Here is a 14,588-nt window from a genome sequence, read left to right on the forward strand (position 1 = left end):
TGTGTATTTGTTGTTCATAATTTGTATCTTTACCTTTTTCTTCTTCTTCCTCTTATTAAAGGATACCTTTCAGCATTTCATATAATACTGGTTTCATGGTGATGAACTCCTTTAGCTTTTTCTTATCTGTGAAGCTCTTTATCTGACCTTCAATTCTGAATGATAGCTTTGCTGGGTAAAGTAATCTTGGTTGTAGGTTCTTTGTATTAATCACTTTGAATATTTCTTGCCACTCCCTTCTGGCCTGCAAAGTTTCTGTTGAGAAATCAGCTGACAGTCCTTTGGGTACCCTTGTAGGTAACTGGCTTTCTTTCTCTTGCTGCTTTTAAGATTCTCTCTTTGTCTTTTGCTCTTGGCATTTTAATTATGATGTGTCTTGGTGTGGTCCTCTTTGGATTCCTTTTGTTTGGGGTTCTCTGTGCTTCCTGGACTTGTAAGTTTATTTCTTTCACCAGGTAGGGGAAGTTTTCTGTCATTATTTCTTCAAATAGGTTTTCAGTATCTTGCTCTCTCTCTTCTTCTGGCACCCCAATAATTCTGATGTTGGTACGCTTGAAGCTGTCCCAGAGGCTCCTTACACTATCTTCGTATTTTTGGATTCTTTTTTCATTTTGCTTTTCCGGTTGGGTGTTTTTTGCTTCTTTGTATTTCAAATCTTTGACTTGGTTCTTGCGATCCTCTGGTCTGCTGTTGGAAGTCTGTATAATATTCTTTATTTCAGTCTGTGTGTGCTTAGTTTCTAGTTGGTCCTTTATCACAACATCGAGGGTCTCACTAGATTTCGTGAGTGTCTCATTGAGTTTATCGGCGATTTCTAGAAAATTCTTGAAAAACCTTAAAAGTGTGGTTTTGAACTCTATATCCAGCAATTTGCTTTCCTCCATTTCTGTCATTTGTGTCCTGTTTCTTTGTCCCGGCATTTTTTTTATGCTTCGCTGTGTCGATAGAGTGGCTTTCTGTGCTAAGTGTCCTATAGGGCCCAGTGGCTCAGCCTCCCCAGTTACCTGAGGTAGACACTCTTGGTGCACCCCCTTGTGGGCTTTGTACACAGTCTTGTTGTAGTTAAGCCTTGATTGTTTTAGGTAACACTGGGAGGATTTGACCTCCAGGCCAATTGGCTGTGAGAATCAGCTGTGTCTAGGGTGGGAGAACTTCTGTGCTGAAGACACCCTTCTGGGGCAAGACTTGCTTCAGTGGGGCTTTGGTGCTCACTGAGTCTGCCCCCTGAGTGTGTCCCTTGTGGATCTGAGTTGTAATTGGATGGTCCCACTCTGACCACTGGGTACATTGGCTCTTGGATCTAAGGAGGTGCTAATCTAGCCTCTGTCTGAGGCTACCCAGCAGAAGCCAGCTGTAAAGCAATGCAAGTAGCCCTGGGGTCTTGGAGCAGCTGCCATTTGTTAAGTAATTTTTCAGATTACAAAGGGCCGGGCCTTTCCTATGCAAAAGCCTCCTTGCATGGCTTGGGCGGGGCGGGGTCCCAGGGGATCAACAGGGTGTGCGGAGCAAGCAGTATGGCTGCTCTCAGTCCTGACCTCAGAGGCCCCGTCTATCTCTGTGAGCGCCTCTGAGAGAAAGCTGCCCTCGAGTTCTGACCGATGCCAGACAGTCCCGTTTCTCCCGTATGAGTCTGGGTCCCCAGAGACTAGCCCAGAACTGGAGCTCAGAGCCTGAGACTCCCTCCCAATTGAAAAAGGCAATTGTGTCCTCAGCCGCCAGCCTTCTCTGCATGCACCTCCACACCTTTGTATTTTATTTCCCCACCGCACCTCCTCTGAGTCTCAGTATGCTTTTCTTTTTCCTTCTAGTTGTAGAATTTCCACTCAGCCAGCCTTCCTGTGGTTCTGGATGATGTCCGTTCTGTCTTTTAGTTGTATTTTTGAAGTGGTTGTGCGAGGCAGCAATCTCTAGTGTTTACCTATGCCACCATCTTGGTTTCTCCTCCTCAATCCTATTTTAAATGCAGGAAAATTAACTCAACAGTTTATTGTGATTCATATTAAAAAATGGAGGCCAATCAGATAAATTTCACTAAAACAAACCAATCTAAGTTGAGAGTTGAAAAATATAATGGTTTGATGGATTATCTCACATCTAGATCTGAAAATGACAATGTGCTGATTGTTAAAATGATAATATTTCCATCATCTTTTGAGGGTAGTCCCAGAAATATGCAGCAGAAATAACAGGATGCTATGGCAATTGTAATAAAGTATAGCAAGCCCAATTTATTCATAACCATGGCATGCAACCCTAAATAGGCAGATATTACAAACAATTTACAACACTGGCAAAAAGTTGAAAACAGATCTGACTTGGTAACCAGAGTTTTTAATATTAAGCTGAATGCTCTTTTAAATGATATATGTAAATTCCATTTATTTGGCAAAGTAATAGCTAAAATTCATGTCATTGAATTTCAGAAATGCGGACTGCCTCACACTCACATACTGATATTAGGTAGTGAATCCAAATCACAAATAGATGATGACATTGACGGTATAGTTAAGGCAGAAATTCTGGATGAAGATCAGCATCCTCAACTTTTTCAAATTGTAAAATCAAATATGGGACCTGGACCATGTGGAATACAAAATCCAAAGAGTCAATGCAGGGAAAATGGAAAATGCTCAAAAGGATATCCAAAAGAATTTCAAAAAGCAACCTTTGGAAATATTGATGGATATCCCAAATACAAATGAAGGTCTGGTAGCACCATGTCTATTGGAAATAAAGTTGTCCATAACACTTGGAATGTCCCTTAAAACCCATATTTGTGCCTTAAGTGTAACTGTCATATAAACAAAGTCTGTGAATTGATTAAAAGTGTCAAATATTTATTTAAATACATCTATAAAAAGCACAATTGTGCAAATATTCAAATTTCTAAGAAAAATTTTATCAATCATGACGAAGTACAGGACTTCATTGACTCCAGGTATATGAGCGCTCCTGAGGCTGTTTGGAGACCTTTTGCAATGCGAATGCATGACCAATCTCATACAATCACAAGATTAGCTATTCATTTGCCAAATAAACAAAATTTGTATTTTCATATTGATGATTTTGTTGAAGTTTTATATAGGGCTAAAAGGCATAACTCAACTTTGATGGCTTGGTTCTTATTGAATAGAGAAGATTCTGACGCACGTAATTATTATTATTGGGAGATTCCACAGCATTATGTGTTTACTAATTCTTTATGGACAAAAGGGTGGGAATCAGTATTAGGTAGACTGTTCACTGTGAGCTTTAGAAAACCAGAATGATATTACCTTAGACTTTTGCTTCTGCATGTAAAAGGTGCAATAAGTTTTGATGATCTGAGAACTGTAGGAGGTGTATTTATGATACATTTCATGAAGCTGCTAAAACATCGAGGACTATTAATTGATGACACTATCTGGAAAGATATGATTGACAATACAATAATCCTTAATATGCCCAAACAACTATGGCAACTTTTGCATACATATGTGTGTTTGGATGTTCTGCTGCAAACAAATTATGGGATGAGAATAAATCTCATTTTATTGAAGATTTCTGTTGGAAATTACACCAAAGAGAAGGTGCCTGTGTGAACTGTGAAATGCATGCCCTTAACAAAATTCAAGAGGCATTCACATTGCATAGAATGAAATGTTCACATCTCAGACTTCCATACTATCCTTTATTAATGAATACAAATACATGTGATGAATCATACAAGCGACAATAGGCAGAGGTTTTGATAAATTCTCTGAATGATGAACAGTTGGCAGCCTTTCAGACTATAACTTCAGCCATCGAAGATCAAACTTTACACCCTAAATGCTTTCTCTTGGATGGTCCAGATGGTAGTGGAAAAACATATCTATATAAAGTTTTAATACATTATATTAGAGGTCATGGTGGTACTGTTTTACCCACAGCATCTACAGGAATTGCTGCAAATTTACTTCTCGGTGGAAGAACCTTTCATTCCCAATATAAATTACCATTTCCATTAAATGAAACTTCAATTTCTAGACTTGATATAAAGAGTGAAGTTGCTAAAATCAATAAAAAGGCCAAACTTCTCATTATTGATGAATACACCATGGCATCCAGTCATGCTATAAACACCATAGACAGATTACTAAGAGAAATTACAAATGTTGCATTTGGTGGGAAAGTTCTCCTTCTAGGAGGTGATTTTTGACAATGTCTTAGTATTGTACCGCATGCTATGCGATCGGCCATAGTACAAATGGGTTTAAAGTACTGTAATGTTTGGGGATGTTTCAGAATGTTGTCTCTTACTACAAATATGAGATCAGAGGATTCTGCTTATAGTGGATGGTTAGTAAAACTTGGAGATGGCAAACTTGATAGCAGTTTTCATTTAGGAATGGATATTATTGAAATCCCCTGTGAAATGATTTGTAATGGATCTATTATTGAAGCTACCTCTAGAAATACTATATCTGTAGATAATATTACAAATATATCTAAAAGTGAAATCCTTTGCCCAAAATATGAGCATGATCAAAAATTAAATGAAGAAATTTTGGATATACTCGAGGGAGATTTTCACACATATTTGAGTGATGATTCCATTGACTCAATAGATGATGCTGAAAAGGAAAATTTTCCCATTGAATTTCTTAAGTAGTACTCCTTTGGGAATGCCATGTCATAAATTAAAATTGAAAGTGGGTGCAATCATCATGCTATTGATAAATCTTAATAGTAAATGGGGTATTTGTAATGGTACTAGATTTATTATCAAAAGATTACAACCTAACATTATCGAAGCTGAAAGAGTGATAGGATCTGCAGAGGGAAAGGTTGTTCTGATTCCAAGAATTGATTTGTCCCCATCTGACACTGGCTTCCCATTTAAATTAATTCGACAACAGTTTCCCATGATGCCAGCATTTGCAATGACTATTAATAAATCACAAGGACAAACTGTAGAAAAAGTAGGAATATTTCTACCTGAACCTGTTTTCGGACATGGTCAGTTATATGTTGCTTTGTCTTTAGTTCGAAGAGTGTGTACGTTAAAGTTAAAGTTGTGAATACTTCATCACAAGGGAAATTAGTCAAGCACTCTCAAAGTGTTTTCACTCTTAATGTGGTGTACAGGGAGATATTAGAATAAGTTTAATCACTTTATTAGTCATTGTTTGCATCACTGTTGTTTTTATATCATGTCTTTGTTGTTGTTATATCATTTTGTTATTTATTAATAAATTTATATATTATTTTCATATACATTTTACTAATTTCTTTTCATCTCTGACACTTCTATTATAGAGAAAGGGCAAATAGCAATATTAAAATTTCCTCTAATTAATTCCCTTTTAATGTGCATGAATTTCATGCACCAGGCCGATAGTAAATAAATAAAAACACAGAATCATGGTAATAAACTCCCTAAAGAACATGTAAGTATAGTCCATGGACACAGACAACAACATGGTTAGGGCCAGGAGGAAGGGAGGGAGGATTTGAGTGGAGGGCGTAGAAGGAGAGGTAAATGGGGGACATCTACAATAATTTCAACAACAACAAAAATAATAAAGGTCACAATAAGTTTGAAGGGTTAAAAAAACAGAATCACTGGGCATAGATGAATTATAGCATAAAACAAAAGGCATCATGAAATATGGATGAGTGATATAAAGTTGATAATTTGTCATGTTAAGAAATATCATTTTCTAATTCTTCATATTTAGAGAATTCAAAGTAAAATAAATTTTGGTTATCTCATAAAAGTTACTGACTTATTAACATACAGCAGATTCATAAAAGATAAGTAAGAACTAATAATAATGAAATTGTTAAGTTGTAACTTTCATTTCATGTCTTGCATTTAACTATTTCTGTCTAGAAGAGCCAGAGAGCTCCTGGAGTCTGGCTTTGGTAGCCTCCAGCATTTCAGAAAACCCTACTACCAATATAGTCAAACCTACTCTAGGGATAGAAAAAACACACAGTCTAGCACATTGTAGATAACTAATCAATTTCTATTAAAAAGCATGATTAAATATTTATTTTTTGTTTGCCAACATGTATGTGAAGCATCTGTTTATAATATATATAATATATATTAGTATTATATAATGTTTATATCATTAAAATATATATCCAATGTAAATGAAAGTTGGAAGATATTTAAGAGTATTTGTTTTGCCTTTCAGGAGTGTAATCAAATCCAAGACAATTGCTGTGACTCTACCACATGTGCACTAAAAGCCGGTTCAGCTTGTTTAATGGGACCATGCTGTACCAAGTGTCAAGTAAGAGTTTTCTTAGAATTTTGGTATTACCTATATAAGTAAAGTTATCATTCTTTATAATATCTATATGTTTACATTCTGCTCTATTCAATATAATTTACCTCACACCGTCAGTTTTCACCGAAAGGAACTCCATGCAGGAGTTCCACACATGAATGTGATCTCCCTGAATATTGCAATGGATCATCTGGGGAATGTCAAGAGGACTTTTATGTTCAGGATGGTCATCCATGTGAACAGAATAAATGGCTCTGCGTACAGGGACACTGTAAGAGTATGGAATCACAATGTGCAGAAGCATTTGGTGAAGGTATTTGTTATAATTTTATTTCCTGTATATACATTTTTCTGGAAACTGAAATGAAATAGGTGTTGATATATAATTGTGATTTTTCAATGTAAATTCTTATTAAATTTATTGGGATGAAATTAGTTAATATGGTTATAAGGTTTCAGGTGTGGATTTTTATGTTACAAAATTTATATATTGATCTGTGTGACCAGCACCCAAAGTCAAATCTCCTCCTGTCACTATATATTAGGACCCCTTTCACGCTCATCCCCTTCCCTCTGGCAACCACCACACTGCTGTTTATGTCCATGAGTTTCAGTTTTATATCACTCATATGAGTAAAATCATATGGTTCTTAGCTTTTTCTGACTGACTTACTGCACTTAGCATAATATTTTCATGGTCCATCCATGTTGTCACAAATGACAGTAGTATTTTGTCTCTTCTTATGGCTGAGTAATAATAGCACATATGTACCACATTTTCTTTATCCAACCCCCTATTAAAGGACACCTCGAATGTCTCCATGTCTTGGCAACTTGTGAATAATGCCATAATGAACATAGAGGTGCATATAGCTTAGTGAACGAATGTTTTTATTTTTTCGGTAGGTACCCAGAAGAGGGATTGTTGGGTCATATGGTAACTCTATTTTTAGTGTTTTCAGAAACCACTATACTGTTTTCTGTAATAGTTGTACCAGTTTACATACACGCCAGCAGTGAATGAGGGTTCCTTTTCCCCCCACAATCCCTCCAACACATTATCTGTCTTGTTGATAATAGCCATTCTAACAGATGTGAGGTGATAGCTCATTGTAGTTTTGATTTGCATTTTCCTATTAGCTAGTGAAGTTGAACATCTTTTCACATATCTGAGGGCCGTTTGTATATTTTCTTGGGAGAGGTGTCTGTTCAGGTCCTTTGAGGATGGTTGTCATTTAAAATGACAGGCAATGGAAAGTGTTAGTAAGAATGTGGCAAAATCAGAACTTTTATGCATTGCTGGTGGGAATAGAAAAATGGTGCAGCAGCATTAGAAAACAGTTTGGCATTTCCTTAAAATGTTAAGCAGAGCTATTTCATTTCTGGTATATACCTAAGAGAATTGAACATACATGTTCCCATAAAACCTTGTATACAAATATTCATTGCACCATTATTCATACTAATCAAAATGTAGAAATAACCCAAATGTCTGTCAGCTGATGAATGAGTAAAGCAAGTACAAAATATTACTATGCAATAAAATATTAATTTAACAAAGTGCTGATATTTGTTAAATGTAAATACATTTTGAAAACATATGGCAAGCTAAAGAAGCTAGTCACAAAGGACCACAAAAAATGATTTCATTTCTATTAATATGCATATAGGCAAATGTATAAAGACAGAAAGTAGATTAATGGTTGCCTAAGACTAGAGGAGTATGAGGGGAAGGAATGTGTTTGTATGTTGTATGAAAAATATAAAATTTAACATTTATAAGATATTTTGAAATTTTTATTTTATTTTTAATGAAATTTATTAGGGTACAATTGGTTAATAAGGATTTAAGTGTACATTTTCATGATATGTGATTTGTATATTGCATTGTGTGCTCATCAACCAAAGTCAAATCATTATAACTACACTAGAGGCCCGGTGCAAAAATTTGTGCACTTGGGGGGGAGGGGGAGTCCCTCAGCCCGGCCTGTGCCCTCTTGCAGTCTGGGACCCCTCGGGAGATAACAACCTGCTGGCTTAGGCCTGCTCCCGGGTGGCAGAGGGCGGGCCCAATCCTTAGGTTCAGTCCCTGGGGAGTTGGGGCACTGTCCCCTGTCATGCACAGAGCAGGGAGGATCGGGAGGTTGCGATGCCACCCTCAGTCATGCTCAGGGTAGGGCTGATTGGGGGGTTAGGGCACCGCCCCCTGTCACATTGAAGGCAGGGTCGATGGGGAGGTTGCGGCGCCACCACCTGTCACACACAGAGCAGGGCCAATCAGGGAGTTGGGGCTCCGTACCCTGTCACGCACAGAGGAGGGTCGGTCAGGGGGTTGAGGAGCTCCCCCCTGTCACTCACAGAGTAAGGTGATAGGAGAGTTGGGGAACTGCCCCCTGTCACACACAGAGCAGGGCGGATCAGGGGGTTGGGGGGTGCACCCTGTCACACTCAGGGCAGGGCCAATGGGGAGGTTATATCTCTACCCCGTCACACACACAGCAGGGCCCGTGGGAGGGGGGGGGTTGGTGCGCCGCACCCTGTCACACACAGAGCTGCAGGGCGATCAGGGAGTTGGGGAGCTCCCTCCTATCAGACACAGAGCAGGGCTGATCAGGGGGTTGGGGCGCCTTCCCCTGTCATGAACAGAGCAGGGCGGATAGGGAGGTTGTGGCCCCGCCCCCTGTCACACACAGAGCCGCAGGGCGATCAGGCGGTTTGGGCGCTGCCCGCTGTCACTCTGATCCCGGTGCCGGGAGGCATATTACCCTTTTACTATATAGGATAGAGGCCTGGTGCATAGGTGGGGGCCAGCTGGTTTTCCCTGAAGGGTGTCCTGGATCAGGGTGCCAGTCCCGCTTGGGTGCCTGGCCAGCCTGGATGAGGGACTGATGGCTGTTTTCAGGCTGGCGGGTGACTGAAGCTCCCAACTGCTCCTTTTTTTCTTTTTTTTTTAAATTCTGGGCCAGCTTTAGCTCTGAGGCTCCAGCTCTTAGGCCTCCACTCCTGAATGCAGGTATCTGGTTTGTTTCGGTTCTATAATTGAAACACTGATTCAACTCCAGCTCTGGATCCCGGTTGGCTGAAAGCAGGTTTCTGGGGTTTTGTTTAGCTTCTATATTTGTAACAATGTTTCAAACTGCAAGCTCAGAGGCCGGCAGTGGCAGGCGGGGAACGTTGGAGTCCTCCGTCACTGAAGCAAGCAAGCCTCATGTTCACTTCAAGCTGCCTGGCTGCCGGCCACCATCTTGGATGACAGTTAATTTGCATATCACCCTGATTAGCCAATGGGAAGGGTAGCGGAGGTATGGCTAATTACCATGTTTCTCTATTATTAGATAGGATTTATTGTAACAATTTTTTAAAAAAATATTTTAAGTAGACTTTTAATTGAATTTATTAGGGTGACATTGATTCACAAAACTATACAGGTTTTAAAAAAAAAACTATACAGGTTTCAAGAGTACAACTCAACACACTGCATTATGCACCCACTGTCCACAGAAAATTCTCTTTTCATCTCTATCCTCCCTCTGTCCGCTTCTACCTACCCCTTTCCCTCTGGCCATCACCAGATAGTATTATTTATTTATCTTTATTTTTGAAAGTATTGCAATTGTTTCCCTTTTTTCCATATTGACTCCATCCACCCTGCCCCCTCCACTCCTAGGCCTTCCCTATACTATATGTGTTTGTTATTTTTTTGCTTAATACCTTCACCTTCTTTCATCCAGTCCCCTAACCCCCCTTCTCTCTGACAGTTGTCAGTCTGTTCTTGGTATCCATGAGTCTGTTTCTATTTTGTTTGTTAATTTATTGTGCTCCTTAGATTCCACATACAAAGAGATCATATGGTTTTTTGTCATTTTCTGGCTGGCTTTTTTCACTTAGCATAATAATCTCCAGGTCCATTCATGCTGTTGCAAAAGGTAAGATTTCCTATTTTGAATTCTTTTACAGCTGAGTAGTATTCCATTGTGTATGTGTTCATAAATGGGATAATTATGTATTATCAGAGCTGAGTAATATTCTATTGTGTAAACAGACCACAGCCTTTTCATCCACTCATCTACGGAAGTGCACTTAGGCTATTGTCAAATGCTTTTTTTGCATCAATTAACATGATTATGTGGTGGGGTTTTTTCTCTTTCATTCTTCTATTTTGGTATATGACTAACTGACTTATTTATTTTTGTATTTTGAACCATCCTTGCATTTCAGAAATAAATCCCACTTGGTATTTATAGTGCTCTTAAAATGCTCTATAATTCAGTTTATAAGTATTTTGTTGTCTTTTTAAAAATTCATATTCATGGTGGTCATTAATCTATAGATTTCTTGAGGATTTTTATGTTTACATTCATGAAGAATATTCTCAAATTTTTCTTTCTTGAACTGTCTTTGGGTTGTTTTACTATCAAGTCTCATTGAATAATTCATTGAAGTATTTCTTATTCATATTTTTTGGAAGAGTCTGTGATGCACTGTATTAGTTGTTTGAAATTTTTATGGAATTCACTAGTGAAGATATTTGCACTCAGACATTTTTTGTGGGAAATTTTCTGTTAATAATTAAAATTTATCAATGTGGTCGATCTTTTCAAATAAACAAATTGTTTTATTGATTTTCTCTATCATTTGTCTATTCTCTGTTTTATTATTTCTGCTATAATATTTATTATTTCTTTCCTTCTGTTTGCTTTATGTTTAGATTTTTTCAGTATCTTAAAATGGAATGCTAGATTATTGATTTTAAATAATTTTTCTTTCCTAATTTAGTTATTTGCAGCTATAAATTTCTAAGCACTGTTTTCAATGGTTCTTATACATTTTTGTATGCCACGCTTTTATTTCTATTCAACTCAAAGTATTTTCAAATTTCCCATAAGGTTTCATTTTTATTTCTTTTATTTAGGTGTGTTTTATTTCCACATTATTGCATTTTTCTTATGTACTATTATTATTGATTTTTAAATTCATTTTCATTACATTCAGAGGACATAATATGTACAATTTCAAGCCTTTTTAGTTGTATGTCTGGTCTAGCTTGAAGAATATCCAAATGCATGGAGAAGAATAGGCGTTGTGCTGTTGTTGGGTAGATATCTGTTATGTCTAGTTTATTGGTGGTATTGTTCTAATTTTGTATTTTCTTGCTGATCTTCTGTTTATTTGTTCTATTCATTATTGAAAGGTTGGCAGACATCAACCATGTACTCTAAGTATGGCACTTTTACAAAAGTTCAAAATAGGTCAGGCCATTTCATTAACTGAAAAGCTGTTGGCGTTGGGCTACCATAGAGGAGATATAAGAATATTTCCAAACTAAAACGTCACAGTTCCCTTTAGCCTATAAACTGTTTTACCCAGGATTCCACAAGAGAAACAAAATCTGAAAAAATTAAATTAATTTTTCTATATGTATAACTGCAATCCATCTACCTATCAAAATTAAGGAATTAGCTTATGTAATTCTGAGGATAAAATGTTTGTTTGTTTTATGAGAGATACTGGAGAGCTGAAACAAAGCAGATGGAAAGTGCAAAGATGATGTCCACTATCCTCCATCCCCTCAGAGAACATCAGTAAATCCCTAGATGTATGCCAAACCAAATGCCTTTACCTCAGACCAAAGCTCCAGGAACAGCCAAGAGGCACTAGACCTGTGTAAAAGCTCCCCTCTGGAAAATACTGGTACTCTGGAGCTGGGCAGAGTGCGCCGTCCTCTGAGGTTTCTAAAGGATTACAGTAAGCCTTTAGATGTGTGTTTCAGTATATATGTAGCATGGTTCTCTTAATTATTTTTTAAAAGATTCTTTTATTTTCTATTCTTAACTTTAATTTTTTTTTTTGCCTTTGAGAAGCCCTGTTTTAAGTCTAAATGTTTCTTTCTCTTTTAAGAGTGGTATATTTACTAAAACTCTTATCCCTGCTACCAGAGCACAGAAAGTGCATAAGAATCTGCACTGGTTTATAGAAGTTATCTCTTTATATTATAATCCCCTGTTTTTTACATTTTTAGAACCAGGAACAAGCCTTGAAAGGAGACTAAACTATATGTTAATGCCCCTTGAGACCCCAGTTTTGTCACTATAGTTATGAAACATCTCCAACTTTGTCATATTTTGTGTCCACCAGCAATTGCCAGCTTCTCTTGCTTAGCTGACACTTTTGACTTCTCACCCAGGCCAGGTTTGCAAATGACCTCTGGACAAAATCACCTGCTTATTTTTTTTCTGTTCACTACTGCTGTTAGGAGTGTCAGCAGATATCCTACTGTGTCTACTGGGGCTTCTCTTTTGGTGTGTCATAATGGAGTGGTTAAATCTATCAAAGAGTTTTGACTTCATCCTAGAATAGAACTGATGATGGAGGGTTATGTTAAGTAAACTGCCCTTTAAGTAGGTTGTATCTTAAGAGAATTAAATACATTCTGTCTATGGATTGGATAGCAAATGTGAAGATGAATCAATTGTGGCTCCAGTACTTTTTGGTCTGAAGTACTTATGATAAAAACCAAAGATATAAGTTGACTGGCTTGACTTGAAAAGATATTTATGCAAACACAAATTATTGACTAATAAGATTTTCTTTAAATTTCTTACAGACATGTGTTTCTAAACTTACTAAAAATTTAAAAATAAACTGAATGCAATGTTTATATCTAAGGTATTTGGATAGTAAGAATATTTTAACTTCTAAATATTTCATTGAAGCGGTTTTGTGTGATCTTAAACCTAGTTTTTATTTTCAATTTATAGTATCACATTATTTTGTGCAATATATATTGTAAACTATTTTAAAATGCCAAATTAATTTGTTAATTATTTTAAAATTAATATAAGTTCAATGTGACTAACCATACTTTTCTTTTTCAGCTTTAGGTGCAGCTCCTCCAGAGTGTTTTAAATACCTTAATTCTATGGCTGATAGATCTGGCAGCTGTGGTGCAGATGCTTCAGGATACAAGAAGTGTGATCCTGAGTATGCTTTACAAAACCTAAGAAACTTTATTTTTGCCTTAAATTTGAAAATACCACCACATAAGGTTATGTGTAATAAAAATTTCACCTGGCCACAAAGACTTCATTTAATCAAATTAGAATTATTTGAAATACAGAATGTCTGTGCTTCTGTTTCTCATATATCCAAATTACCCTTTGTATCTTCCCATACACTGTTTAATGTACACATAGATTAATTAATTATCCATTAGTTAGATTGACTGATTATTTTTATTTTTCATGCCATCACTTTAATTTTACAAAGGATGACCATTCTTATAGTAATGAAACGAAAACAACACATGCATTTTTACTACCCAGGAAGTAGTAAAGCACTGTGTTTAAGAACATGTGCTCAAGAACATGTGCTGTACAGCTAGACACCATGGTTTCAAATGCTAACCATACCATTGATCTACTTGAATGACCTTGGACATATGTTTCACATATATAAAATATAAATATTAATTTCACTAACATCATTGGTCTGATGCCAGTGCGGAGTTTCAGTAGTCTAGGAAAAGCACTTAAAATGGGACTGACATATGGTATGCACACCACAAAGTACATCTTAGTACATTTACAAATTGCTTTTCCATATACTCAAATCCAAAATACACAGAAGTGTGTTTTATAATTGCTAAAGCACATACTGACCAAAGAAAACCTTCTAACTAATATGACTACATTTTCCTTTAAATCCCTGGTAATTTTTATAGTAGTTGCTACAAAGTACTTCTCTGCTAATTGCCATATCTAGGTCATTTTGATATTGGTATCCAGTAATTTATTTGCATCCTGACTATGTCACATTTTAAGTTTTTATATGCCTAACACTTTTTTATTTTATAATGAATACTATGAATAATATACGATGGAAATGTTGTGTTATTTTTATGCATTTCAGAAGGGTAATGAATTTTGATATGGAAGGGATTGAACATAGTTGGACTCATAAATAGTATCTCTCTATGAGCAGCAGCTGAAAATAGTGTTCTTTATCTTTAAGATACACTTTAATAATTCCCTAGAGTGTTCATTGTACATGCTTAGTTTAGTGGTCAGAAAGGGTTTAGAGTGAAGTTCATATACACATCTTAGTGCTCAGTCCCTTTTAATTTTCAGTCACCAAATTGATATTAGGCTCATATTCTAATTCTGCCTTTTGATTTTTCAAGCTAAGGATATTTAAAATGTTCTCATGGATTATTTTTAAAGCCACAGTCCAAAATGCCTCATATGGAATTTCCATTCTTATGGCTCAATTATCATTCAATTCTTCCCTCTCTGTTTACATTTCAAAGCTTTCAGAGTGTGTGTGTGT

General features: G+C 36.7%; 1 protein-coding gene across 1 annotated transcript in view; it reads left to right on the forward strand.

Moving 5' to 3' along the window:
* Positions 1-14,588, forward strand: part of ADAM2 (ADAM metallopeptidase domain 2) — a 78,807-nt gene that overhangs the window by 38,960 nt on the left and 25,259 nt on the right. The window contains exons 13-15 of the mRNA XM_059681098.1: positions 6,168-6,266; positions 6,381-6,576; positions 13,139-13,244. Of these exons, the coding sequence (XP_059537081.1) occupies positions 6,168-6,266; positions 6,381-6,576; positions 13,139-13,244 (401 nt within the window). The remainder of the gene's footprint in view (positions 1-6,167; positions 6,267-6,380; positions 6,577-13,138; positions 13,245-14,588) is intronic.

The sequence above is a fragment of the Myotis daubentonii genome, chromosome 2, assembly GCF_963259705.1.
Source record: "Myotis daubentonii chromosome 2, mMyoDau2.1, whole genome shotgun sequence".
Classification (NCBI taxonomy): domain Eukaryota; kingdom Metazoa; phylum Chordata; class Mammalia; order Chiroptera; family Vespertilionidae; genus Myotis; species Myotis daubentonii.